Source organism: Acomys russatus, chromosome 2, assembly GCF_903995435.1.
Source record: "Acomys russatus chromosome 2, mAcoRus1.1, whole genome shotgun sequence".
NCBI classification, from domain to species: Eukaryota; Metazoa; Chordata; class Mammalia; order Rodentia; family Muridae; genus Acomys; species Acomys russatus.
Genome location: NC_067138.1, coordinates 67,006,947 through 67,028,264, shown reverse-complemented (window position 1 = coordinate 67,028,264; position 21,318 = coordinate 67,006,947). Strand labels below are relative to the sequence as shown.

Here is a 21,318-nt window from a genome sequence, read left to right as displayed (position 1 = left end):
CCTTTTCTTGGACCCTCTGGAAACTTGTTACCTGGTCCCTGAGGACTATTGGGCCCGAGGGCGGAGGCGTTTGCGCTCAGCTTCCTGGGAGTTGTAGTTTCCCTGGATTCTAGCGCATGCTCCGCCCGCAGCCTGGAAACTACAAAACCCACAAGCGCTCGCGGCACCGCCAGCCTCCGCCCTCGCTCCTTACCAGTTCGCAGCCCTGTCCCTCGGTCCCGGCGGAGGCGCGATGGCCGACCGCGGCGGCCCTGCCGAAGCGCCCAGCCCACGGGGCTCTCCCCGGCCGGAGCCCAAGGTCCCACGCGCGGCCGGGCCGGGCGAGACCCCGCGTACCCCGGCGCTGGCGCTACGTTTCGATAAGCCCATCAAACAGGCCTTCTACAACACGGGCGCCGTGCTGTTCGTGTGCCTGTGCTGCGGCGCCGCGGTGCTTGTGTACTTCATCCTCGAGGCCTTCCTGCGGCCGCTGCTCTGGGCCGTGCTGTGCGGCACCTTCCTGCACCCGTTCAAGAGCTCGCTCACGCGCCTGGGCCGCCTGTGGCTGGGGCGCCTGCACCGCGCGCACACGCCCATCGTGCTGGCCGCGCTGCTGCTGCCGCTCTGCTTCGCGGACTACGGCGTGGAGGCCCTGGGCGAGCAGGCGCTGCGCCGCCGCCGCCTGTTGCTGCTGCTGGGCGCGGGCGGCCCCCTGCTCTACGGTCTCTACTGCCTGGGGAGCTACCTGGGCGTCCAGGTGCTGCTGGCCCACGCCGGAGCGCTCATCTGCCGCGGCCTCGACTACTTCAGCAGCCTGTGGGTGAGTCCTTGGCGGGGGTGGAGGTGGGGTGGGGGGACCCGGGATGCCGGGAGAAGTCGGCCAAAGGTCCTCACCCGTGCTCCAATGAGCGCGGGTGACTACCCGCCTTCCCACGCCCCGGGGAAGTTGGCGCGCTTCCTTCTAGAGAGGCGGGTGTGATTTGAAACCGGCCCCTCTTGTAGGGAAAAGGTCCCTTGGCTGAGAAGTGCTGACCGGCTTGGCACATCTGGCTGGCCCATCTGGGTGTCAGATTTCCAGTCCGACTTGGCCTTTGTACAGTTAAGAGAAGTTGACTTCTTATCAGGCTATGGGTTAATTAGGACTGGTTAACTTAGATTTCTCAAACTCTCAAAACTAATGCTTTCTTTTCAGGCCGGTGATGTTCCAGAGTTCGGTTCTTTCACTCCTGTTCACGCGCGTGACTCTGGGTGCTTTTCGAGAACTGTATTTATTGTTTGGGCCACTGCTCCTTCCCTCCCGTCTATATTAGTACTGTGGACTGGGTTAAAGAGAGGTAGCTTATAGTTGAATCGCCCAAGTGCCTTTTTTTAGAGAGTAGAGGAATTTCAAAGATAATCTTAGAGACATATTTCCTGACCCAGACTACACCACAGGCCGGTTTGTCTGCATATTTATTGGGCAATGTTAAAATGAAGTGGTTATTTAATGCTGAAGAATGTTAAGAATGTTGATCGATAATAACTACCACAGGGACTAAGAAGAATGGAGCACTGGGATAGAGAGCCTAGAGTGCATGAGGCCCAGCGTGTGCACACCCCACACGATTTCATTTTCATTTACTTTGTTAATGAAATAAAGTTAATATTGCCCTGAGGTTATTAAGTTTCAAAATAGTTTATTTGGTAAAGGGTGTTAATTGATCCCAGGATCATCAGTTCAGCTCTTGGTCCAGGTTTAAAGTTGATTGAGTACAGTGTTAGGCACTCTGTGCATGTAATTGCATATGAGCACATTATTATTATTATTATTAAAGTTTTGGTGCTTGAGGTTGAACCCAGGGCTTCATGTGCTACCAAGTTATCTTCAACCTCATACATTAGCATATACTGTACACACATACATACATACATACATACACACATACATACATACATACATACACACACACATACATACATACATACATACACACATACATACACACATACATACATACACACATACATACACACATACATACATACATACACACATACATACATACATACATACACACACACACATACATACATACATACACACATACATACATACATACACACATACATACACACATACATACATACATACATACATACACACATACATACATACATACATACATACACACATACATACACACATACATACATACACACATACACACATACATACACACATACATACACACATACATACACACATACATACACACATACATACATACATACATAGGTAAGTGTACATTCTCATAGTTGTGGGACATAGGTCCTGACAGTGTGACTGCCTCAAAGATAGGTGGCTTATGGACAGATCTGTGGTACAGTTTTCACAAGTCATGCTGGGGACCAGACCAAAGCGTTAGTGGGCTCTAGGTAAGACTGAAATACTGAGCTATAGCCCCACCCCGTGCTTTTCTCTTAAGATGTTGAATTCAGGGGCTGGAGAGAATGGTCCAGAGGTTGACCACTTTCTGCTCTTCCATATAACCTGTCTTCCTGTTCCTGACACCCATCTTGTGTCGCTGACAATCTCCTGTATTTAACTCCAAGGATTCCAACATCCTCTGCTGATTTCTCTATGCACCTACATACATATGCCTCTTACATATACAAGAATAAAAATAAATCTTTAAATAAAGAAGCTAAAATCAGTGCCCCTTGTTGTTAAACAAGTCAGTTACATGGATTAAGTTTCTCATATAAAGGACTATTATGTGCCTATAAGAAATGTCCTCGAATTCAGACAGGATTACAGATTCTGTAACATTTCAGCTATTGCTATAACCCAGATGCCATCCACTGAGTTCTAGGAAAGGCTTACCTTGTATGAATGATACTGTTTTCAACTGGAGTAGGCGGTGGAGTTCAGAGGTTAAGGTGGCAGGGATGGGAGGAAGAAAGGCATTTGTGCATGGCCCTCAGAGACTGGGTGGGAGGACTTGAGAACTTAGGAAGGCGTGCGTGCAGCTCAGTGTACTTACCTTTCAGTATCCCTTTACTGATGATATTCTTCATGTTTGTATTTACACTTGTTGAAAGGCAGAAAATCAGATCAGTGCCCTTACATGAACCCATGGTTTACTACTGACCTACAGCCATGGCCTTTCAGTAGCATTTACTAAAAGGTTCCTAACTCAGCTGTTTGGTCACAGTGAGGGGAGAAGGGGAGATGAGAAGCAGTTAAAAAAAAAACAAAAGAAAAGAAAACACACAAACACATTACAAAAGAAATTTATGAGTGACTTAAAAGAGTGGGAAGTGTTAAGAGGACAAAAGTTGAGATGAATGCCTCCAGGTTGTTTCAGGTGGAGAAAAACAAGAGTCACAGGTGAGTTTTGCCAAAGCTGTATGGGTAGGCTTGGGAGGGGGAGTGAGTGAAGTGAGGCGTGTTAGCCTTCTCCTGACCCTGTTTGAGGCTGATATGTGCCTAGGCAGGCCCTACTGACTTTTCCTAGCTCATGGATCACCCTGTTTGGTTCTGTGAGCCCAAGCAGGGCCGCCTGCTACAAAACAGCAGCCTTTATGCTTTTAGACAACTTGTACATGCATGAGGGAGGCGGAGAGAAAAGTACCACGTAAGCAGACACACGTGCAGTGAGCAGACGATTCGTACACTCACGCTCCGACTTCTGTATGTGTACGCTGGGCGCTGAGCTAGCGTCTAACACCAGTACAGTTGCATTGTAGTAGCAGTCCTGTCGAGCTGGAGGAAGAGATTTCCAATCTGAAAAGCTGTTTAGAGAGGGATCCGTTCATACTTTGAACCTGTTGCTGGCAGGCAAGAATCTGCTGTCATCAGAACTCCCTGGTTGCCTTCAGTAAGGGCAGAGAAACTGTTTTAGGCTTTAATTTAGAAAAATAAGCTGATTTCAGTTAAAAGGAAATATCCAAGTAATATAAACAACGGACTAAGCACAGCTATTCCCGACTCCAGTTTAGATGCGCATGCTGCCCCTGATTGCCTGCTGTCTTTGCAGGTTTCCCTTTCTGTTAGTGCCTCTGTTTGTTTTCTTTTAGCAGTTTATCCTCATGGTTTCTTCCTCTCTGCTCCACTTAGGCTCTTCTCTTTACCCTGCGTCCCTCCCAACACTGTGTCCTGGTTACGACAGAAACACTAACCCTCCGTGGTATCAGCTGTTCTTTTTCAGCAGTTTGAAGTGCGTTGTTAGAGTATTGTCCTGACTTAGTGACTTCAGAAGGGTTAAGGAGATTCACCTGATGCTCTATCCTCAGTGTAACCTTGGTGATGTGGGGTTGTGCAGGATAAGTATGAGAAACTAATAATGCCCCTGCTCCCCCCTCCCCTTTCCTCTGCTGGGAGTGTTTGACCCCCTCTCTCCTTTTGTTCAGACTTGTTGGGGGATGGGGGTGCGGAGACCATTTCTAGTTTTTGCAGCAGCAGTAGGTTTGGATTCTCCGTGGCCTGCCTCCTGTCTTTATAAAGAAGTGGTGTTGGAAACAGTGAGGGCTGAAGGATCAGAAGACCTTGAGTTATAAACTTGGCTGTAGCTTTGTGACCTGTCACCAAGGCCTTAGTCCGGACCACTCAGCCCTCTGTAGCTGTGCAAATGGAAGGGGGTGGCTTGAATGATGGCTAAATCCTCTTGAATTCTTAGTTCAAGGTCACCAGAGGCACTCAGGAATTGCCCCATGGCCAGCCAGCCTGGAAGGGTTACACTGTGCCACTTGGAACCCCTTGTGTGCCTTGCTGCTCCTTACCTGGCAGCAGCTGGCAGTTTCTTCACAGTTAAAGATTTGGCTGTAAAAACTCCCGACTCTACGAGGAGAACAATTTTCAGAGTAGGAAAAGGCTGTCTTAAAGGAGAATGGGGTACTTGAAGCAGTTGCTGCCCCAGCAGGGACTGGGAAATGTGCTGTCTCCTGTCTGAGGGAGACTTGGGAAAGGGTTGAGCAAGGTGACTCAGTGGGTCAAGTGCTTGAACCTGAGTTTTGGTCCTCAGAACCCAAAGAGAGGCCAGTGTGGTGCCTGGGGCGGGGCTGGGGACCGGCGGGCCCTGGTGCTTTGCTCTTCAGCCAGTCTAGGGGAAATGGGGAGCTGCAGGTTCAGTGAGAGACTTCCTCAGGACAAGAAAAGGGAGGAAAAGAAGAAGAAAGAAAGAAAAAAAAATGGACAAGTGATTGAGGAAGACACCCCAGAGTCAGCCCTTGTTCTCAGGTGGGCGAGCGGTCCTGCATACACAGATGCGCTTTAACCCGCTGAGCACTTAACTGTGCCGTTTGACCGAGAAGCATGTCATGTGTGGTTAATTGTGTCTCGTGAGAGGAAAATGTGATTGCCTTACTTGGAGAGCTAAATAAACGCTGCCAAATTTTATGCACTCTTATATAATGTCTAGCACATGGGTGCTAAAAGATGGTTGGATTATGTGTTTTGGAAAGGACACAGTATATTTAAGAGGATAAATGTGGTAACTATGCCCTCAGGTCAACTGTGGTTCAGTGATTTGTGCCTGGGAGAAAATTCCCACACAAACAGGTTTGCTCATAAGGCTTAATGGGTCTGAGCTGACTCCTGGGCTAGGGAATAAATGCTTGTGGCCAGGCATGGTGGCTTTCTAATCCCAGTACTTGGGAAGCCGAGGCAGGATTGTGAATTTGAGGTCGGCATGAGCTACACAATGAGATGCTGAATCCAAACAAATCAACACTCCTAAGGGTTCTGACTCTGGAAATTGGAGGATGAGAAACCAACTCAGTGATAGTATGAGGCCTTGGGCTTAACCCCTTCCCCTCCAAACAAAGTGGACATGCATAATATGTGATGGCAGAGCAAGTGTAAATACTTCTCATAAAGTTATTTTAAAGAATGCTTTGTGATGTGAAAAGCTTATCAATAAAATCATGCTTGTTATATAAAGATCAGTTTAAGCAGCACAGACTTTATATGGTAAAAGTAAGCTGTCCCCTTTTCTGCGGTCACTCCCATCACACATATGCTTCCAGTGTCACCTGACTGCCTTTTCAATTAATTTCTGAACCTGGATGAGCATATCAGATATGTTTTTGGTTTAGTTTCATGTGTTTGCATGTTTATACATGCAAATATATATGTATATGTGATAAGCACTGCACTACAGAAAGCTTTCCCTATCATACAGATCCCATGTCATGATAATGTATATCAAAATATGGCATTCTGTACACACTGCTCTCACTGGGCCGTTGCCTGCTCTCCCTCCTGTGGACCCTTTACTGTTACTTCTGCAGCCACAGCTCTTTTCAGTCCTGCTGTGGCATAAATACTTCTTTCCTGGCTGTCTTTTAGAAAATGTTTATGCCTGAGCGTGGTGACACACACCTGTAATCCCAACACTCAGGAGGCAGAGGTAGGTGGATCTATTACATTTTGAGGCCAGCCTGGTCTACACAGGACAGCCAAGGCTATGCAGAGAAACTGCGTCTTGAACCCTGCCCCAAACAAAACAAGACAAAAAACTTATGATAGACAGATTCAAAGGTGATAAGCTGTTTTAACCATTGGTAATTATATTATCTAAAAACTCAGCTGTTTGTTAACAGCTGTCTTTTGAACTAACAGTACTTCTGTGAATCTCTTTGAGGAAATACTTGAAAACGTTTGTAAAACTAAAGAAAGCCCGTTTTTCCCTACTTATAAAGGTATTTAATACCCTTAGAAAATTCAGCAAAGAGGGTCTACAGAAGCACCATCCTGAGTTCCAGCTGCCCAGAGATGGTTATTTTAAGTTTTTATTGTTGAGTATATTTTCATCACCATACTGTTGGTGTGCATAAATGTACACTGCTCCTGAATATAGGCACCACACTCTTTCAGTTCTGAATACATTTCTGGTTTTGGAATGGTATTGTAAACGAGAACTGAATATTCTGTATTTATCTGCACACTGTGTAGTGCCTCTGTAGAACAGTCCTGCAAGTGGGCAGGCAGTGAGGAGCTAATGGTTTTAACCTAAAGTAGGGTGATCTGTGAGCTTCATGTTTACTGGATAAAAATAGCATGCTTTTCTTTAGATTGAAATTTCTCTTTAAAAACATGAAGTTTGCAGTTTCTTTTTCCTTATAAGTACAGACACCTTCTCTCTTCCTCTGGAGATGCATGCCCTTTGTGGTTCTGTGGGCTGAGGCAGCCTTTCTAACTCCTCCTACTCAAGCACCATTGGAGGTTCTGCATCAGGACCACAGGAAATTAAGCTACTTGCCTCTTCCCTGATGATTGTTTTCCCCACTGTCCTGGCTTTTTTGTTAATCAACTTGACAAGCTAGAGTTGTCAGGGAAGAGTAACCTGATCCAAGAAAATGCCGCCATCAGATCGCCTGTAGACATTGATGATGTGGGGTGGCTTTAACCACCCCTGGGCAGGTGGTCCTGGGTGGATAAAAGCAAACTGAACAATCCAATAAGCAGTATCCCTTCACAGCTCCTGCCTCCAGGTTCCTGCCTTGAGTTCCTGCCCTGACTTCTTTCCATGGTGGCCTATGATGTGAAAGTGTAAGCTACTTTAGTCATAAAATCTTAGCTAAGACACCCCATTACCTGTGGCTAGAATAGCTACCAAGTGTTGATATTCTCTACTCCTTTGTAAGCTAGAGAGTTCACCCACTTAGCTACGTGTATATTGTATTACAATTTTCTTTTGCTATTTTAGCCTGCATTTTATCGCTTATGTAGTGTTTTGGTGCTGAGCTGCATTTTTATAAACAGACATTTATACTACTAAATTCAGGTACTCTCTCCGCAGTCCCTCCACAGTTTGGAACATGGGGTTTGGGGTCTGAATGCACCTTTGCACTTACCGTCATTAGATGTAATCTTCCTGAATTAGCTAGCACACTGTTCTAGCTGTGGTTTGCCTTAGGCCAGCAGGTCGGCAGGTTGTCTCTGTTCCTGGGATTTCCACTTTTGTGTAATCTTTGGACTGGCTTTGCTAGTACTTTCCCAGAGTTTTGCAAGCTTTTTTCCACTCATGACCCCTTTTTGCCTGAGAAAAATTTATGTGACCTTAGTTATGTAGCTACATAAAACAGGTTTATACATCAAACATTCACTGTTAGGAAATCATAAGTGTAGTTAAATTCTAAATTTATTTTTATTTTATGTGTATGGATGTTTTGCCAGTATATATGTCTGTTCAGCACATATATGTTGTGCTTATGGATGCAGAAGAGGGTGTCAGATCCCCTAGAACTGGAGTTACAGATGATTGTGAATCTCCATGTGGGTCCTGGGAATTGAACCCAGATCCTCTGGAAGAGCAGACAATGCTTTTAACCACTGAGTCATCTTTCAGCTCCATAAACATACCTTAAAGTAATTCTTTGGTATATATAATGAATTCTATAATTTATTGATGATTAAAGCAAATTTGCATACTAATGAGATGAGTGTGCTCATTTTATTTTTTTACAGAGATGCAAATCTTGGCTAAATGTTTCACCTACAGGCGCAGCATCTTCAGTGATTTCCAGGATTGATTGATAATCTGATGTTATAACCAATGCTGAGAGTGTTGCTTTGCATAAGTACACAGTGAAAAGTGGCAAGGCTACTTTTTAGGGCCATTTCAAAAACTGCTGGAAATATTGTCAGACTCAAGCCAAAAATCACCTGAGTCTTTTTGTTTGTTGGTTTGTTTTTGTTTCAAGAAATTGGTCAGCAACTCAAGCAGTGTCAAAAACCAACAATACTAACAGAATGCATGCCACAGATAAAGCAGTCTGGTACCTACATGCCGTGGGATAATGGTGAGGAAAAACTCTCAAAAAGTCATTCTTTTTTCATCATTAGCAGAAGATTTGTGTATGAGCTGTGAGCGCAAAGTGTGCACTTTCGGTCAGAACAGAGGCTGTAGTGAAATCATGTGACTTCACTGCAAGAAACACCTTAGACCTCTGTGTATCTAATTTTGGATTAAATTTTCATGGTTGCATGTTCAGAGTTAGTCACTCAATAGCAAGCCTAGAACTCAGCTTCTAAGCCTGTGGGCGAAGTCCATCCCTTTCCTAAGCGTCACTCTATTTCAACACTTGGTAATTATTCATACTGATTTTTGTCTTTCTTATGAAAATTGGAGCAGTCTCTCCTTTCATTTTTTTTCCAGCACCACCTCTCTCCCCTGCAGTTAAGAAAGCAGACTTTGCTAGGGCTGGAACTGTGGCTCGGTAGTTAAGAGCACTGCTGTACCTGCAGAGGACTTGGGTTTCATCACCAGCACCCGTGTGGCAGCTTCCAGCTGTAACAACTGCAGGGGGATTCTCTTAGGAATGAAAGCAGACGTTAGTGTTAAAGTTCTAAGTCAACTTGAGACTGTGGGAAGTCAGTTTCCTGGTGGAGTGCTCATCTGCAGTGTGTGAGGCGGCCCCCACGGCAAACAACAACCCTTTCCAGCTACAAAATCTCATCGTTTGTCAGGTAGAGGCAGGAGGATTGGTCATTGTCAGCTTCGTGGGAAGTTCCAGGCTATGTGAGACCCGGTTTCAAGAAGGAAAAAAAACAAGAACAAACAAAAGAAAAAATATACCTCTGTTTATTCACGGTTAACTTAGCACTTTTTCTCTTTTCCCTACCGTGTAGTAGATTATTATATGTCTTATTCTTTTTCCTCTGTATCTCTTTTTAACTAAATATTGTATTAAGAATTTAAAACTGTGTGATCTTTGTATCAAAGTCCAGCTTTGACATCAACTGGGGAAAACTGAGGTGGGGCGTGAATCCTGTGGCTGGCTGGTGACCCTGTAGACTTTCTCTGAGGGTAACCTTCCAGGCCGGAACTGATAGTTACCGGCAATCGCTTCCACTGATGGTGGCAAGCTGGGGCTAGAACTGATAGCTCCTAGTGGAGGCATCAACTGATGGTAGCAAGCGTCTAAAAAAGAAAGAGAAAGGAGGAGAGAAAAGAACACACACACACTTACACTAGACGACAAAGTAAGATGCACTCCAGCAGGAAGCTTTCAACAAGCTGCTTGTTCTTTCTTTCTCTCTCTCTCTCTCTCTCTCTTTCTTTCTTTCCTTCTTTTTTGAGACAGGGTTTCTCTGTGTAGTTTTGGCTGTCCTAGACTTGCTTTGTAGACTAGGCTGGCCTCGAACTCACAACGATCTGCCTGCCTCTGCCTCCTGAGTGCTGGGATTAAAGGCATGCACCACCATGCCTGGGTCTTCTTTTTACTAGCATCTTCTTATTTTTATCTTTATCCTCATTCTTCTCCTTTCACAGTTTTTATACCCCAACAACGTCTTTCGAGCAGTACAAAATCACACTGTGTTTACATTCTGTTTCTCTGTAGATAAATGATTACAGTGGATACACATAAGAAAATCCTGTCCCCAGTACCTTCACATGATCAAATGTTTTACGTATTATGGGTAAGGAGCAAACATGAATAACAAGTTGTTTCTAAGAACCCCCATACATTTGTACATAAGCAACTTGTTACATATTAACAGAGTATAAGCAAGCAAGAGAATTTCTCAGCTAGCTTTTCTTTACTGGCAGGCTGCAATTTGCGGTTACAAAGAAGGAATCAATTAGCTTAACTAATCTCATGAAGATCTTAAAGGAATCATATATTTAAACTCCTATATAAAAGTAATCAGCCATCTCTATTTTAAGTCCTAAAGGTGCTCATCCACTCATTAATATGTTTTATTAAATGATACCAGGACTCTGAGGGCAGAAAAATAGAATAAGGAAATCAATTGTTAGCTCAGTCGCCAGCCCAGCTTGACAGAGTCACATCAGCCAATGCTGCTATGGGCCATTGTTCTTGCTTTGCCAACCTCAAAAAGTCTCTCCCTTTACTAATAGTGTACTTTCTGTTAACTTCAATTGGCCCCTAAGATTTCCTGTATCAGGGCCAATAGCAAAAACATCTTTACCTTATTTTGCTAAACAATCTATTTTTCCCCAAGACTTTCTGCTTCAGAGCCACTAGCAAAAACATCTTTACCTAATCTTGTTAACAATCTATTTTTCCAAATTCTTTCTACGGGTAACGATCGATCTTTGTTAGCAATCTACATCTGCAGGTTGTTTTCAGAGATGGTGGTTGAATCATTAATCTGCTCCAGCAGCAGTGCCTGAAAAAGATGAAGCATTGTTATTGAGTATGCCAATGATACTGTCCAGTGAGGGGTGGGAGCCCCCTCTATGGGACTCACACAGTTCGCATATTAAGGGGATTATAAGGACCACGAAGGTAACAAGCAGAGCTATGCTCCATAACAGCATGAAGTCCTCAGGACACGCAGTTCTTGGGGTTATGCCTCAAGCAGCACACCCTTCGTGGGTTTGCTAACCAGTGGGCCGTATTCCATGAGTTCTGGAGCTGTTTTACTGTTCCTCATGCATAGACCCCAGCATCTTTGAAAACAATACTCATTTAAGTCTGGGGAATGACTCACTTAGAAAAGTGTACCAGCAGGAGGGCCTGAGTTGGGATCCCCAGCACCTACATAAAAGGAAAGGTATGGCAGTGCATTCCTGTAATTCCAGCACTGAGGCTGATGGAGTCAGAACAGAGTACACACTCATTGTCCAACCTGTCCCAGGTTCACCAGGAGACCCTGTTGTGGAGAAAGACACCTGACCCTCACAAGTACATGTGTATATTCACTATACCCATAATCCCCCCATACCCATTTTCATGGTTGAATAACTCCATATTTGTGAATCACCCAAATTAATCATTTCTCCATCAGCCTTTGAGGTCATCACTCTATATGCCAAAAGCTTTTAAAGAACCTGTCATTTCTTTATAAGGATTAGTTCCTGATCTAAGCTCTCAAGTCTAAGGCAGTGCATGCATGTTTCAGAAACCAAATTTTATTGATAAATGAGCCCAAAATAATACAGACCCTTTCCCCTGTCTTTTGTGGTAATCTTTTTCCCCCCTTTGTGTTCTGAATTGGATCATTAAATCTTTTTTTGTTTGTTTGAACTTTTACCTCTCAGGTTCAAGTTGTACTTGAATTTTATAGTCACAAACTCAATTGTTTTTTTAAGTGTTCTCTTGGAGAACCGAGTTGTGTGTATAGGAAATTGGCAGCTTGTAGTGCTTCTTTAGTGATGCTCATTTAGCTGTAGGGTAGGGGACCGTGGCTGGTTCTGGTCTCAACTTTTGCTATTTCTTCTTGTAGTATATTTTCAGGTAATCCTTTTAACATCTTTGTAACATATAGCTCTAGGTTAGGGTCTCAACATCTGTCACTTAGACTATCAATAGGCTCATACTAAGCTAGCTCTTTTTAGTTTAAAAAAAAAATGGCCTTCTTACTAACTTTATAGGCTAACATATGGGATATTTATAGCCTGTTTCTTTTTAGGAACCCCTCCCCCCACAAATCAACAGAAATTTGTAGGAATTCCACAAGATTAACTTTAGTATAAATCTCTTACTTACATATTAACTATTTTATCTTTTTAAAAAATGTCAAATGGGGGAGCTAGCATGGTTCCTAAACCAGAAATTGCTTAGGCATTTCTGGATTTTGAACTTTAGTATGTCTTTATTAAGCCTTGAAGTATTACTGTCTGGGTTTCAGATGCCTACTTAAACATAGCTAAGTGAAGAGGAAGACTGAGTCACAGCACCATTGCACCTTGTCTGTGCTGTGTCCAGAGGACTTACAGCATGCAGACGCTGCAGATGTTGTGTAACATACGCTCTTTGCTGTATATATTTTACAACTGTGTCTTATTTCATTTAATTAAGATCTGGACATTGGTAGTTGGCTATGTGCTGATGGTTTCATTCAAGTGGAATGCAAGCACTCAACGCTACTTGAGAGCAGTTTCGATTCCTGTCTGGATGATACTGCTTTTTCATATAGGTGAGTCCTTCCTTCTTCCTTTATAGAACAGCCACTCAGTAACTGTAGTTTAGGTCATCAGAGGCTGAGCAATGAGAGCGGGTTCTTTGTATGTTGCATTTGAGATTCTTTAGTCTGTAGAAAATGGTGGGCTCTGAGCTTTCACCACTCCTCAGTGAAGCTACTCTGCTTTCAAATGTTGACCTTAAAGTTCTTACGCATTCTTTCAGTAAGTCTTTGAAGGGTGAGTGTGTCTCAGACCCTCTAGCTCGCTTTGCTTGTGGATGAGGAGCTTGGGGAGGAGATAGATATGCTCCCAAGGATGATAAGCAGCTTGGGCCTTGGTGAAGGACTGGGGAAGATTTTTGCTCTGGGTAAGAAGGGCCTGTGGTAGGAATGGGGGAGGAGGCCCGTGCTGTGCAAGAGTGGCTTAAGCAGATCTGAGATCACAAGGGAGAGATGCCAGAGCTTCAGGGAGCATCAGGAAGGCGGTTCATGGTTCAGCAGAGATGGCTGGAGTCAGGGCTGCTCAGAGTCACGAGTTTCCTGTTCTGTGGAGCAGCTCACTGTTAGCTGGGGTGTTGTTGCTGCTGCTGCTGCTTAAGGCTCTTGAATGGCTTTTCAGCGTGACTCACATGATTGAGCAAGACTTATTTCTAAGTCTGAGTTGATGGTAGTAATAAATTTTAATTCAAATATAGAATAATCGAGCAACCTAGAGCAACAGATAACCTAAAGTCGTTTTAAGAGTTAATTGTTTTTATAAATTGCTGCAACAGTTTATAAAGACAAGAAAGCAGCAGCCAAGGCCAGCACCTGAAAATGTGTCTGCTCAGAGTGTGGCTTTAAGAGAACACTCCACAGGTTTGTTGACTTGGAACCATGAGGTTTATCTGCAAGGTCTCCTGATGGGGTGACGCAGGTTGATTTTGTGGAAGGCAGAGGAGGGGGGGTCTCACGTGGGCTCAGGGAAGGCAGGTGCTTGGGGACTTAGCTGTGCACTTGGGAGCCTTGGCTACAGTTTTTGGCTTTGTTGGGTCTTTTTTGAGACTTGAGTGCAAACCTAGGGATGTTTTCAGAAAACCAGGCAGGCTTCCTGACTTGAGGTTCATCACAGTGTCAGGTGCTGCATGGGCTGAACTTGATTTTGAGTGGATCTGAAACCTGTGGCTTCTGGGGTGCATACGATGGGTGGCTTAAGGGGTAGGCTGGCACAGGACTTGAGGCTTAGAGAAAGAATGAAACTGTCCTTGAGTTGAAGTTTACTGTCCAAGGGCCTTTTAAAAACATTTTCCCCTGTGAAATACTTTCTTGATTTGCATGTGTATCAAGTTGCTATGTTATATAAAAATATTAATTCTTAACAATTTTTAGCATCACTGGCTGGCTCATGGAGAATTCCAGTATTCCTGGTTATTGTTTTCCTGATGTCTGTGGGTACCCTTTATGAAAAACAGAATGGGAAGGAGTCTGCTGGTAAGAAATAGTTTTTTATGAGTATTTTGAGAGGATAATTATGTCTGTTGCTATGATAAACACCATGAACAAAAGCAAGATGGGGAGGAAAGGGTTTACTTCATCTTATAACTCTCAGGTTAAAGGTCTCACTCCATCACAGAGAAATCCGGGTAAGAACTCAAGGCAAATGCTGATGCCGAGGCCACAGTGGACTGGCTTGCTCTCCGTGGCTTGCTCAGCCTGCTTTCTTACAGCACCTAGCACCGCCTACCATGGGTGATGGCACCACCCACCATGAACTTGCCTCTTCTACAGCAGTGGTCAGTCAGGAAAGTGTATCACGTGCTGGTCTGGTGAGGGAATTCTCTCAGTTGAGGTTCTACTTTATGTCAAGTTGACATAAAAACTATAACTTATAAAACCAAGCATAATAATTAAAACAAACAAACAAACAAAAACCAAGGAGAAATGTCTTTTAATATATTTTAAAAACCTAAGGTGGTTTCTAAATAGAAAATCAAATTATCTGAAATGTTTTAGGTTTTTGGGCCATGTTTCTGTTTCGTATCTTTTTATTATAGTTAACATAAAATTAGCTACCAACTATCATAAGGTGGCATCTAGTACTTCAGTACTGTGTAGCCACCACCTCTGTCTACTTTTATGATATTTCCTATCACTCTGAAAGGAAAACCTGTACATCTGTCAGTACTGTATTCTTTTTTTGTTTTTCTTTTTTTGTTTTTTTCGAGATAAGGTTTCTCTGTGTAGCCTTGGCTGTCCTGGACTCGCTTTGTAGACCAGGCTGGGCTCGAACTCACAGCGATCCACCTGCCTCTGCCTCCCGAGTGCTGGGATTAAAGGCGTGTGCCACCACCGCCCGGCTCGTATTCTTTTTTATGGTTGAATAACATGCAACACTCAGACATCCCACATTCTGTTTGTCATCCTTTCACAGGTATTTGGGTTATTTTCACCTTTTGTGTATTGTGAATAGTGTGGCTATGAAGCATTTATGTACAAGAAGCTGTTCTGTAAAATTTCAGTCTCCTATTGTGGCCCATCTTCCTGACTTGAGAATGGTATAGTGCTTGGTAGCTTATACCTGTTCTGCTTGGTTTTACCTTCTTGTTCCTTTCCCTAAGTCAGTGACTAAACAGGTGGGCACCTTTCCCCTCATTCTGGCTTGCCTTGCCTTTAGGGTAAGTCTGGGCAACCTTATCTTTCTATAGGTTTCTTGTCTGTGGATTCAGCTGTCGGAAAATGGAAAATATCTATTTGAACATGTAAAGACTTTCTTCTACAAAAGCACAATATTATAACAATTATGTGGGATGTACATGTTTAGATATTCTGCATAATCTGGGGAAGATTTAAAGTGTATGCAAGGATGTGCATATGATATGTGCAAACACTGTCCTTATATGAGGAACTTGAGTGGCCACAGATTGGTATATACAGGAGATGAACAACTGGTCCCTCACATCCCTTGTGATACTGAGGGCTTCCTATGTAGGAGTAGTGCAGATCTCCACCAGAGGATCTCAGGCCCCTCCTTCTGCCCAGGTATAAATCTAGTTGCCCAATTAATGGCACTTAGAGAACTCTGAGCTTAAGAATTTAGGACAGGTTTTGGGGGGGGGTGGCAGGAGTGTGTGTGTGTGTGTGTGTGTGTGTGTGTGTGTGTGTGTGTGTGTAGTGAGTCTGAGGTTAACTATTATTGTCAGGCATCAACTCAGACTAGGGTATTGGTATGCCAGCCTGTTTTCTGATGCCCCTGTTATTAACTCTCAAGGAAAGATGTCACAGGGACAGAAAATAATGCAGAGAACAGCTTTGGAAATGATGATTTTTCTTGCCTTGTTTTACTCTCTTTCCTGTTGACCTTAGAATACTTCAGTGCTTTTCTAGAGGCCTAGGTTTTTTTTTTTTTTCCCACGTTCTTAACATCTTATTTCTCTATACATCAAACTGAAACCATCTGAAGGGGCAGCCCTCCCTTATGATCCTTTTCTTCCTGCAGATGCTGCTGTAATGTGGCGGGTGCAAGAAATCTTCAGTGAGCTGCCTCACTCAGCAGGGCCTGTTCTGATCCTGGCCTGTTGTTGAACCTGTGTGAGGTCACCTGGGTGAATGGCCTGCTTTGCATCATTTGGGCTGCTTTAGGAGCTTTGTGACCCACAGCTTGCTTACACTTGTAGAATTAAGCTTCTGGACTTCATTAGAATTCAAAGTCTAAGTTTGTTTGCTTCTTGTATCTGAAACCTTGAGTTTGTTTCAACCATTCACTCTCAACTCAGGGGCTCGAGTCTTGGGCCCTGGGAACTCTTGCATGGAGTTTCCTGGAACTCTGAATCATCATGTAGGGGAAAAGATGTGTTGACGGTTCTCCCACTGAACTTTTGGGGATACTTTAAAATTGTATTTGTATTATTAATGTGTATAGGTGTTTTGCCTGCATGTATATATGTACCATGTGCATGCAGTGCCCAAAGAGGCCCGAAGAGTTGTCAGATTCCCCCAAACTGTAATTATAGGTAGAGCCTCAATGTGGGTGCTGAGAATTGAACCCAGGTTCTCTGGAAGAGCAGCCAGTGCTCTTAGTCACTGAGCCATCACTTCAGCTTTTTGAGGTATTTTTAAATGGATTGTCTTTAGAAATCCACAAACAACCACAGTTAAACAAACCAAACAAATGAAACTAAAATGACGCCGTCTTCATCTCTTGACAAAGGTGTTTCATTTCAGAGGTTAATTGAGACACCTCCAGTCACACAAGTGATAGACATAGTCACACAGCTGTGGCTCACGCCGAGGCCCTTGACCCTCACACAGCTGTGGCCTACGCTGAGGCCCTTGACCCTCACACAGCTGTGGCCTACGCCAGGGCCCATGTTCTTTTCCTTTCCTTGCCATGTTGGATAAGTAGGCATTGGTCACAGTGAAAGTTAAATGTTTAAAAACCCCACTTTATAGCAAAATAAGACCCCAAAATGTTATCACAAGGTGAGTTCTAGTATACATTGAGAATATAATTCACTAATTAAAGAAAAACCAAACATTATTAAGTTCTTGTTGTGTGTACTTTTTATTTTTAACATAGGTTATAGAGTTGACCATGGAATAACGTATTAGGTGGTATTATTATTATTATTATTATTATTATTATTATTATTATTATTATTATTATTACTACTCCTACTACTGCTACAACTACAACTACACACTGCTCTTTCAGAGGACCAGCGTTCAGTTCTCAGTACCCACATTAGGTGGCTCCCAGTTGCCTATAACTCTATAGCTGACCCAATGGGACCCAATGTCTTCTGGCCTCTGTGGGAATCTGCATTCACATGCACATACCCATACACAGATTCCTGCCCCCACCCCCCAAAAAAACAAAACCAAAATATTGAAAGAATAAAAATAAGGGGCTAGGGCTGGAGAGATGGCTCAGTGGCTAAGAGCACTGGCTGCTCATCCAGAGGTCCTGAGTTCAATTCCCAGCAACCTCATGGTAGCTTACAGGCATCTATAATGAGATCTGATGCCCTCTTTGTCTGATGCTCTCTTCTGTCATGCAGTCATACATGTAAATACAGTGCCCATAATCATAAATACACAAATAAATACATCTTTTTAAAAAGGGTCTAGAGGCATGGCTCAGCACTTAAGAGTACTGGCTCCACTCCTAGAGGATCTGAGTTCTGTTCCTAGCACTCACATGGCAACTCAGAACCATTTGTCATTCTAGTTCCAGGGGTTCTGACACCTTTTCTGGCCTCTGTGGATACTGCAAAGGCGTATGTTTAGGCATAATACCCACACACAAAATAAAAATAAAATGAAAGAAAAATAATAAAAATAAACCTTTTTTAAAAGTAGGAAGAAAAGGCTTCAGATGTGTTTCTAGTGCCAGATGCTTAGCCTGGAGCAGTAGTGCAGCACACCTGGCAGCTGTTCTGCTAGTAATGTTAGAAATGCCTTTGCAAGCCAGGAGGTGGTGGCACACACCTTTAATCTCAGCATTTTGGAGGCAGAGGCAGGCCGATCTCTTTGAGTTTGATGCCAGCCTGGTCTACAGAGTGAGTTCTAGCACAGTCTACATAGGGCTACATAGGGAGACCCTGTCTTAAAAAACAAACAAACAAACAAAAAAAGGAAAAAAGAAGCCTGTGCAGGGAAGCCCTTTAATTGCTTTAATTGCGGAGCATATGGCATGAAAGAACAGGCTTGGTCCAGTGAAGCTCAGATAGAAAAAAGAGGAACACAGTCAACTGCTCATGTCCTAGTCTGCAGTTAGAATCTGTCAGCTTCTTAGCCTAGAGGAACCTGCAGTTTGCTTTCAGGTTCCGTGCACTGTGAGAGGAAGGTGTGTTCTCCTCATCAGTGAGGGAAACAGAACCTTCTCAAGGTCACTACACACTAGCAGTCCATGTATGCGTACCTCATGCCAGCAGCAGGCGTTTTTGGCTTCTCATTGCTGCTGCTCTAGGGGAACAGAGCAGATCATTAAGTAACTCCTTATTATCAACACTGAAAAATTAATCTGCTAATTGTGGACATAGTTGTATTAACTCTGAGTATCTGTCCTGTCTGTGCCCTTCTTCAGTCTTGGGCAACTCCCCCCAGGACCCAGGGCAGATTGATAGTTAAAATCTTGGGTGTGCCTCCCCACCCCCATCCCACCCCCAGTCCTTGAGCACAAGATTATATACCCTTGTTTATATGCCTGTTTTTAGCTGGATTTTAAATCTAGGACCATGACCTTATCTAGAATCTCATTCCTGGCATTCATCTGTCCAGACCTTGGGCTTTGAAGTACAGAAACACAGCACGTAGATAGAGGTCATTAAAATGTGTATCTGTTTGATAAGAGAAGTTACCAGGTCTTGGTTTTCTCTGTGTGCTACTCCTTTGGCATGTCTGAAGTGTGAGGCTCTCAATCACTCGTGTGTCACCTGAAATGTTACTACATAGTTTTTGTTGAATATTTACTCTGTCTTTTGTTGACACTAGCAAATTGAATAGATCGTCTTTACAGTGTAGTTTTGATGGTTTAATGGTTTTAATTTTCAGGTCTAAGTGTCTACCATGTATAAAATGTTATTTGACCCTGACAGAAGATGTGAACATGTCTGCTAGGGAGAGTATGACTCAGGGCATAGCTGTGCTATTAAGTGAAAGGACAGAAGCTACAGAGAAATCCTGCAGAAACGCTAGTGGCCTATGCTCACAGTTCATGCTGTCACCAGCAGTACTTTGATGGTAACAGCAAAGGTGTGCTCAGGATCCCAGGAAGTATGCCTGTATACCCGGAAGCATTCAGGGCCTTTTTGTGTGTCTTTTACACTCAGCCACGTCCAATTTGGAATTTATATGGAGTTCATTCATCTATGAGGAGACTGGACGTGTGGTTGTCAGGGATTCTTCCATCGCTGTGCACATAGTAAGAAGTGGGGTTTGAGCCCAGGTGCTCTTGCTTTCTCACCTACATCCTCAGCCCTTGAACTATCTGTCCTCTGTGTACGGAAACTCTGTGGCTTCCCACTTCATCTCCATCTTCCAATACTTGTCTGTTCCTCTCTCGGACCTGTCTCCCGGCCTTACTGGGCGGCTTGAAGCCCTTTGAAGAGGACACTGCTTCTCTTTGCGACCTCCTTTGCCTTCCTGTCTGGTACACATTTCCACCTCCACTGTTTAGGTTCCAGTTTCTTCTTCTGCCCCAAGATAGTTGTATTCCATTTCTTTATGTGTCTGAGGCTGAGGCTGTTTAAGTGAGTTGAAGAACAACGCTGTCTAGTACTGAGAGAGAGCACCTCTGCGACCTGGCCCCTGGGCTCCCAGCATGGACTAGCTTTCCGTCCTTGTGCTCCTCAAACACTCTGCACTATTTAGCATTTTCTTCTCCCTCCCTCCCTCCCTCCCTCCCTCCCTCCCTCCCTCCCTCCCTCTCTCTCTCTCTTTCTTTCTTTCTTTCTTTCTTTCTTTCTGAGACAGGATTTCTCTGTGTAATAGCCCTAGCTGTCCTGGAACTCTCTTTTGTAGACCAGGCTGGCATTGCACTCACAGTGATCCACCTGCCTCTGTCTCCCGAGTGCCAGGATTAAAGGCGTGCGCCACTACACCTGGCTTCAGCATTAATTCTTAACATGTTGGTTGTACCTGAGCTAATGTAGCATGTGGCTCAGACTCCTCTTAGATGAGTAAGTCTAAAAATTGCCATGGAAGTTGCTTTTTTGGGTGTCTCAAGTGAGCCTCGTCTTTTTTTTTTTTTTTAACTTGTGGAATTTTTACTTATTTATTTATTTTAAATATTACATCCCATTTGTAGAGGGATACAACCTCTTGCTTGTATCTTCCTATTCCAAACCTCCCTTAGACCTCTGACAGGGTCCTTCCCCCCGTCTCCCTGCCCCCATCTGACAACAGCCTATCAGGTCTCATCTGGATAGCCTGCATTCCCTTCCTCTGTGCCCGCATGGTCTCCCCACCAAGGGGAGGTGATCAAATCGGGGGGTACCAGAGTTGATGTCAGAGGCAGTCCCTGCTCCTCCCACCCCCGTGGGGAATCAGCTGCCCGTTGGCTAGATCTGAACAGGGGTCTACGTTCTCTGTATGTATTGTCCGAGCCTCCTTTTATAATTAAGTTTTTATGCAGAAGTCTGTCTGCTCAAGACCACTGACTGTTGCTCACTTCAAGCAGAACCCTGACATATTTTACATTTTGACTGGAAGTTGTTGTCCTACCTGTCCTTTTTTTCTACTGTAACGTTTGCGTTGTTAGGTGTCCCCGTTGCGATTTTGTTCGGGGCCTTCCTGAGATGGCTCTCCTGGGCACATGCCTGAGAATCTAGGCCTAGTTCTGCTCTAGTGACTTTGTGTAACTTTTCTCTGCAAGTCTCCAGAATCTTGACCCCGGCCCTTTATAGTCCCCTGTTGGGTAATCTGGAGGGCTGGGCCCCTCTGGCTGTGATCTGTCAGCTCATCACTGAATGCAGCCACTTGTTACCCACTGCAGACCACGTCCA

The 21,318-nt window shown here is 44.1% G+C and overlaps 1 protein-coding gene across 4 annotated transcripts in view; it reads left to right on the top strand.

Annotated features, from left to right (window-relative positions):
* The first annotated feature begins 217 nt into the window (after positions 1–217).
* Positions 218–21,318, top strand: part of Tmem245 (transmembrane protein 245) — a 75,265-nt gene continuing 54,164 nt past the window's right edge. For all 4 annotated transcript variants that reach the window (XM_051162233.1, XM_051162220.1, XM_051162224.1 and 1 more), the window contains exons 1-3: positions 218–799; positions 12,733–12,850; positions 14,204–14,305. In XM_051162233.1, the coding sequence (XP_051018190.1) occupies positions 233–799; positions 12,733–12,850; positions 14,204–14,305 (787 nt within the window). In that variant the 5' untranslated portion in view covers positions 218–232. The remainder of the gene's footprint in view (positions 800–12,732; positions 12,851–14,203; positions 14,306–21,318) is intronic.